Raw genomic sequence first — 8,176 nt, 5'->3', positions numbered from 1 at the left:
CAAGCTGACAACACTGTGCTTCGCTTAGCACATGTATAAGGTGTTTCAATCATGTCCGATACATTGCCCTATTTTGTTTTGTAAGATATATGTTCCCTTGCTTTTTAAGCAGAACATTTGCCTTTCCTTTGCATGTGTTTGTGTCGAGAGCCGCTAATGATGCAGGATACGGTGGCCTTTTCGCGAACACCTGGTATCATAACTATTTGATGTTGATTTATGAAGACATACTCATGATCGTACAATCGACTCTACGTTTAGCAGAGATGTCTTATGATTATGGAAAAGACTTTGTCCCATTTATTTCAGTCGTGTTCCCAAAAATCAAGTCATGACTTCTACGCCTTTTTTTAGCAGGTATATATATGAATCGATCGTACAGTACACATGTGTCTATAAAAATATTTGTCAAGTCACCGAGAAAAGCAGGAAGATCTAATTGACATGTTGCCTAAAATACGCCCAAATCCCATTTGGGTCACATGAGCAGTACACCCTATTTCTTAGACGTAACTAGCAGGACAGACGATTTACGATACCTTGTGTAAACAAGATACAGTTCCCTTGACGTTCGGTTCATGAACCCTACACTGATATGTTATTGACTGTATGGTGACCGCCCTCCTTTTAAGTAGAATTCGTGACTATGCAGTTAATAAACACTACCACTTGATATATCAATATATACAACTAAAAAAAGAAACGCAATGCAGATTAATATCATAGAGGGGGATAGACAGTATGCATATATTGTTTGTTTGTTTGTTTGGTGTTTAACGCCGCACTCAGCAATATTCCAGCTTTTTGACGGCGGTCTGTAAGACAATCCAGTGAATAATATCATGAGCAGCGATCCGCGCAATTGGGATCGATGACATGCATCAACCAAGTCAGCAAGCCTGACCACCCGATCCCGTTAGTTGCCTCTTACGACAAGCATAGTCACCTGTTACGGCAAGCATTGGTTGCTGAAGACCTATAATATTGTACCCAGGAATCTTCACGGGCTACATGCATATATTGATAAGCAATTGTATTTCTTTTTTGCTGATTACGATTTGGGATCTTTTGTTGATTTGATTGCAGCTCAAAAACAAAACAAAAATCAAGTTCATGCAATAAAAATGAGTAATGTCACCTGACCCAGAATTTTCATGTGCATTAACTCTTTCAACACCAGTCAACCAGAAGTGTTTACTGCTGGGACACCGAGTTCCCAGAGACTCTTGTGTGATAGATGAAGCCAACATATATCAAAGAAAATACCTGCTTGTAAAATATATTTGCTACTACATGTTATACACCATTTGAAAGGTCTGATCCTATGGTTTATAAATATGAAAGTTATGTCTTTCACATTATTTAAAATAATGCATTTACAACTTAATAAAATTCGTCGTAAATAAAAAATTACGCTAACACGTTTAAGGACCAAGAAGGCGAAAACTTGACGATTTTCGGCAAATATATGATTTCATAATATCCACGATCCTATTTGTTTTATTTTCATTGTTTACGTAATTAGAAAATCATTTCAAAAAGAATTATAAATAGTTTCTGCCATCACCCATTTACCGATAACAGCGACTGTCCGCTCAGTAAAATGAAGTAATACCCCTGTTTTCGAGGTTTTGTATGAATAACACGTTTGTCGAAGAATGGCATATGACACATCGCTAGAAAGCTTATTCCTTCATCGACACGCTCGTTACATCGCCTGGATTTTATTCGTAGTTATAACAAGCGATTTCATTGGATTAAAATTGGTTTCTAACGACGCTTTCTTGCCGAAATCTGCTACAAGTTTCGTGATTGGTCAATTTTGAGCACGTGACCGAAGGCAACTAATCAAATTACAGCTGTGATACCAAGCTTGTGTTCGATAAATCACAGAAGTTGGCGAAAGATTTTTGTTAAATTGTGTTATTCTGAATGTTTTGATCAGGAAATCACGATATATATTAAAAATATGGAACTTCGTGAATGTATCGTGCTAGGTTATGAGCTGTGACAAAGATTTTTCATGCATATATTTTTGCATTAAACATCGTGTCTGAGCCGAGAATTCAAGGCGACGATAGCCGAGATGTCATTTGACTTACATTACACGCGATCGCACGAAAAGATGGAAATAAAAACTTAGATGTAAGTTTGATTACTTTTAGATATATTTTTGTTAATTTTATTTATTTCTTTGTATAATACATTTAAAGATTTGTTTTAAAACGTCTTGGTTTTCCTCTTTGACATGTTCGATGTGGACCCGTTGTCGAAATGTGTGTCCGAGAATTTTATTTTCAATAACATCGCGGAAAATAGTGAATAGTTTTTTAATTTATCCATACAAAATGATAAATTGAAATGGAATATGTATTTCAGACATTGTGAAATGTGATAGATTTGATAAATGAATGATATTACAGGTAGGTCCATAAAAATATATACTATTTTGACGTAACTTCGGCTTGGCCGGATAACCGGCCTACGGTGTCTGCGGACTCGATGCTTCTTGGCCGGATAACCGGCCTACGGTGTTGAAAGAGTTAATTGCACGTGCAGCATACGCATGCACGCCTTTAGCAATAAAACCGCGAAATTGTACTGTTCTAGCAACAATAAGCACTAACGAGTTTGAAGTTATGCCTGGACTTATTGAGGCGCAGCGTAATAAGTGAGGTGAGGTGAAATTGGGTTTAACGACCCGTCCAAGATTATTACACATACATAACGAAGTCCAGACTGATGCCGATTTATAGTGCTAGCACAATGAGATACCATGCCGCAGTTTAACATGAATACCCCACTCTCAGACACAGTATACTGACTCCGAGCCGACCAGCCAGGGTAACAACAAGTACCATCTTTTAAAGTCTATGACGCGGCCGGGAATCGAACCCCGTACCTTCCGTTCTCCGGGCGGACGCTATACCACTAGACCACGGAGGCCGTCTTCTCAGTGCAATAATGCGATTGGACACTTGAAGACAAGACAAGGAGTCTAAACGTGTACATGAGCACCAGAGGGGAACTTTGAAACCGTGTTTAACAACAAGGAACAATACGTGATCAGACTCGTTCTTTTACATACACCACTTATCACCACGCCCGCTCAGGTTCATCCCTTCCACAACAGGTTTACAACCGCATAACAACCACCGCATCTGTAGAACATGGGCTCTGTAGAATCTCCGATCAAACCACAAGGAACTGATAACGTGGGGCTAGCATTCGTCCCCGGAGACCATTGACATCGACAACATCGACACCTCCGTCGACAGTTCGGCGTCAACCATCGTCAATGGCCTCAGTAGTGAAGGAAAATTGTCGCTTTTAGACTCCTGACAGAAGATCGCGTGTCAAATGAGCGGTATGTCCTCTACTGTGTGCAAGAAGTGGACAGATTTGGAGGTGGGTGTGTTATGGCAGGGCAACCATCTCACACAGTGGAGGAACGGATCTTGTTCACGTTATTCTCACAGCACAACGTTACCCTGATGAAATCATTAGACCTCATGTAATTCCGTTCCTGAACAATCAAAACGTCATCCTCCAACAACACAATGCCAGACCACATACGACTAGACTGACCATGGCTTTCCCAGCTGAAAACAACATCCAGGTCCTTCCCTGTCCATCCTGGTCACGATATCTATCATTCCGAACCTCAAACGTTGCCAGCTTTGTTTTTGGGGGCTTGCGGGAGGATTATCAGAACATTCCAAGACCTGTCATAGCTCGCTGACTTGGTTGAAGCATGTCATAGATCCCAATTGCGTAGATCGATGCTCATGATGTCAATCATTTGAGTCCAGGCTCGATTATTTACAGACCGCCGTCATATAGCTTGAATATTGCTGAGTGCGGCGTTAAACAACAAATAACCAAAAATTCAGTCCATGTCAAGACGATGCCCAGCAACAATTATTTCTGACGATGGTCAAAATTGGAACTGAGTTCGGGTGACCTTGGCGTTATTATTCACGTTTAAGTTATTGTCTCCCTTTACCATTAATTGCATTCGACGTTGAACACACTTCCGTTCATGAATCTCCGTACTTGCTTATGTTTTCATTCATACACACTGGATGGAATTCACCTATGCATTTCATTTTAGCAGTATATTTAGCTGTGTATATAAACACTGCAACTTGATTATTAACTTGTATTAATATATTTATTTGTGACTGTTGTGAACACAACCACTACATTTAGATGTATCAATATATTTATCTGCGACGGATGTGAATACGTCCCGGGTTCAAGTCATCAATAATATAACTGAAAAAAAAAAAATACTTGTAAATACGCAACTAGGTTTTGTTAACAATTAAGGGAACAGAAAACCACCCATTGTTAGCAAAATACAGCATGACCTCCGTCAGATGCCTCTGTACTAGTTCTGTGTTTTCAGGTATCCATAATTTACTTTTCTTAGAAGAAGAGCGGTTTTTTTTTTCAAACAGAGTATATGTTTACGGTCACAGCTGCAAGACACAATGTATTTTCTTCACTTTGAAGGACACATTCAGTGAACAATATGTTTTCTCTTATATTTAAGGCCTACTTTGAGTACTATGTTTTCAGTATTCCCAGGAACATTTTCTTTTATTCAAAAACATCCCAGAATATTAGATGGTCGACCCCAAAATGCAATTTAATTCAAATTAATGCTCTAGCTACATGTTACTACATCCTGATCGAAAAGTACGAGACACTTCAGATATGTCTACATGTGTAAGGAGTAGTTCATACCTGTAAGTATACGAAAGGTCATCCAGATAGTCGATGACGGCTCGTCGTATCTTGTCAATACCACCTTGGCTGTGGTGACCTTGACCGGTGATGACAGTAATTGGCCGACCTTTGTAAAAAATATAACCTGCAGGTACATATATGGATTCTTTATGTTATAAAAACGATCTCATAGATTGCATCATATATCTAGTATTGAATCCATTACATGCCATACATAACTGATTTATCTCCGTAAGACTGTGTGACAAGAGGCAGGACTTCAAACTTCCAATAGTCAACTTTCCCTTTATGCGGAGCAATATTACCTGCAGCCCCAGCCCTTGGTGTCTACATTTCACAACTTTTGAGGTACAATGTAGCATGTTCTTTCTACCACGAAAAGACAAGACAAATATATGAACTTATTATAAACATAACATAAACATGTAATTTCAGCACACAATCACAATTTATAATGCAGACCAATTTCTTTATTTTGAAATCATGGGTTAATGGATCTTTTCGCCTTGCGATTATCAACTCTACGAAGTCAAACAAAATATGCTTGACAGAGAACCTTTCATCACAAGTGATACATAATTTCTGTGTCTTCAATGACAGCATTAAACAAAGAAAGTTGTGTATGGAAACAAACAACACAGATCGTCCAGTTAGGACGATCTGATCTATAATCAAGATCTATATTGTGATAAATCGGATCTTATATCGCGAAATGCATCAAATCACGCGAGCACCTTGATTAAAAACATGAAAAGATTTGGAAAATATCTTCTGACAACTAGTTGGCGATGCACATGCTTTGCAAATCCTGCACTCGACCGAAATCTGCACGACAGTTTACGAACCGGATTTCGATTTCGTTACGCGATTTTGATTGGACTATGCATGGACAACACAGAAATGAGAAAATTCCATGAAAAACAAATATGAAAAATTAAAGTGTGGACTTTGAAACACCCTAAAACACTTGTTTAATGATGGTTTTTTCGGCCGTTTGGAAGCATTGTTTCAGGAAGAAAGAGTCACTTACCGTAATTAAGGTGCCGGTTTAACATGTCAATCGCACTACTGACAGAATTGCCATGGAGATCGAGTGTGGGGTACCCGGTGAACCTAGTTGATTCTAAACTTATCCCTACTCCATTAAATTTTTGAACTGTGCGTCTGCTGCAAAAAAATTGTACAAACATCAATTCAAAACTAGTCAGTCAGAAGCGAATGTATTCCTAATTTGTCTTGACGGAATTTTCATGTGATCCATAGTATTCTAGCGTTTACTTCATAGATTACGTCTAGGGTGGCCTCAAGTTAAGAACTCGGAGATTGGTGTTCATCTCCTTCCTTGAATTTTCATAGGACTACTTGCCGAAACTGCACGTAAAGACCTTTCAAGAAGTCCAAGACCAAGATGGCGTCAGAGTTAGGTTCCCTAGGTTCCTTAGCTGAAGAGACAGGCGAGCAGATTCATGGCCAAAGTCTCAACGCTGACATGCTCAAGTCCTGGCTGAACAACACCAACGGCTGTACCAATCAAATTATTAACGGATACTAACTAAAATCAACGGACACAAGTGTCTACTCCGTGCTATGAAAATGACACTGATAGTCTGGCGTCAGGGCACGGTGGGGACCAGCGAGGTACGTCATTCAAGCTTAAAGTCGCTGGTGTCAGTGATAAAATTAAGCTGAGCCCTGCAGGGGCGGCATTACCGATCACGAGTCAGATCATGAACCTGTAGATGCAGTTGCTGACTTTGTGGACAACATTTCAACTGAGGACGAAAATGAAACTGACAAGGATGTCATTAAAGTAATATCTTTTTGTATTTTTTGTTTTGTTTGTTGTTTAATGCCGCACTCATCTATATTCAAGCTATATGACGAGTCTGGACCATTCAAATCCAGTGGTTGGCTTCATGTGCATCGATCACCGCAAATGGGACCGATGACATGCATCAACCAAGTCAGCGAGCCCGAACACCCGATCCCATTAGTCGCCTCTTACGACAAGCAATGTCGCCTTTTACGACAAGCAATCTTTTACGACAAGCAATGTCGCCTTTTACGACAAGCATGGGTTGCTGAAGACCTATTCTACTCCGGATCGTCACAGGTTGAAAGTATTACTGAATTGAAAGATTTTTTCAAAAATTAGTGATTCGAATAGCTGATATTCTTTAACAGTCAAAAAGAGGACACCAGGTAAGAGAGTTTGTGTTCTCTAGCTTTCCTGACAATGACTAGCTGTGCATTCCCAAAACTATCCGACCATATCTGGACTTCACTAGTTCAGTTAGAGGAAACGAAACAAAACTGTTAGGGACTGCAGAGGCCACAAAAACCTGTGTGCAAAGGCACCATTATTTAAAGACCATCGTCATCTACCTGAAATGTTGCTGAGTGCGGCGTTAAGACACACACTAAGCTGTCACAGCATCAATCAATCAATATCACTGAAATAATGTTCAAGCGGCTTCAAACACAACTCACTCACTCTACACCCTGTTTCATCCTGAGGTCCTCCCATCCAAACACTAAACTGTCGCTGCTTGAATCGATATGACTGACATGTTGTTCACAGCAGCGTTAAATCCAATACACTTTATTATTAGTAATATAACTTACCCATCTCGAAGACAGCAGAAAACGATGACAATTATGACCGAGATAACAACAGCCAGAGATATCACTACCGCCACGTCTCCCATTTCGAGTTGAATGCGACGATGAAATATCAAGCTTTCATGTTCCTGGCATCTCCTGCAGACTTGGGCGCGACGCACAAGCAACCTACAAAATGCAGTATTATCTGAGTGTGCTATATATATGTGTGTGATAGATCAGCTATCGCGTGTCATTACACACATGTACACACACGTTGTTATGGCCTTGTGTAACGCTGTGTAACGCACTTCACAAGACCACGACTACGCTGTATATACCGCATTTCTTCAAATAAATATTGTTGCAAATGTCTTTTCCATACAACACGCAGTGACACCGGGATTCACTAATATTACCCACGGTAATTACTTCCTTGCATATTGTCACGTTGCTTTACTAACGATCACGTCGCCTAGGCTGTAGACACCGACCCAAGAGATTTGAATAGTATACAGACGTCAGAAGTTGAAAATATCAATAGACAGACAGATTGAATTGGGTCGCACTGACAAAGATAAACTAGCCTCAAGTTTAAGGGTTTATTAACTCAAGCTCAAGTGTTATGCTAATAGACATGCATGACGTCACAATGAGAACGGCGAATTATGCATGAATGTTAAGAATGTGAAGAATGCCACCTTTGTTAAAAAAATGCCATAGTTGAGGAATTCTTTAGGAATGCCAGCTCTTTGGGATTCTTTAGAAATGCTAGCTATGTGGAATGTAGTCGGTGTAGATACCTTCAGATGTATACTAG

The 8,176-nt window shown here is 39.7% G+C and overlaps 1 protein-coding gene across 1 annotated transcript; it reads right to left on the bottom strand.

Moving 5' to 3' along the window:
- Positions 1-4,180: 4,180 nt before the first annotated feature.
- LOC139450623 (NEDD4-binding protein 2-like) lies at positions 4,181-7,539 on the bottom strand. Its single transcript, XM_071232405.1, has 4 exons — positions 7,381-7,539; positions 5,786-5,922; positions 4,753-4,861; positions 4,181-4,278 (listed from the first exon to the last, which is right to left on the bottom strand). The coding sequence occupies exons 1-4, from the start codon at positions 7,461-7,463 to the stop codon at positions 4,227-4,229; spliced, it is 381 nt and encodes a 126-aa protein (XP_071088506.1). The 5' UTR covers positions 7,464-7,539; the 3' UTR covers positions 4,181-4,226.
- Positions 7,540-8,176: the final 637 nt, after the last annotated feature.

This window comes from Haliotis cracherodii, unplaced genomic scaffold, assembly GCF_022045235.1.
Source record: "Haliotis cracherodii isolate W230 unplaced genomic scaffold, xgHalCrac1.p SCAF_8, whole genome shotgun sequence".
In the NCBI taxonomy this organism is placed as follows: domain Eukaryota; kingdom Metazoa; phylum Mollusca; class Gastropoda; order Lepetellida; family Haliotidae; genus Haliotis; species Haliotis cracherodii.
Note: the sequence above shows the minus strand (reverse complement) of the source record. Positions and strands in the feature narration are given on the sequence as shown.

Coding starts and splice junctions, on each gene's coding strand:
- LOC139450623 (XM_071232405.1), bottom strand. CDS start 7,463: ATGGGAGACGTGGCGGTAGTGATATCTCTGGCTGTTGTTATCTCGGTC. Junction 4,862..5,785: donor AAACCGGCACCTTAATTACG/GTAAGTGACTCT, acceptor TTTTTTACAAAG/GTCGGCCAATTACTGTCATC. Junction 4,279..4,752: donor GACCTTTCGTATACTTACAG/GTATGAACTACT, acceptor TTTTTTTTTCAG/TTATATTATTGATGACTTGA.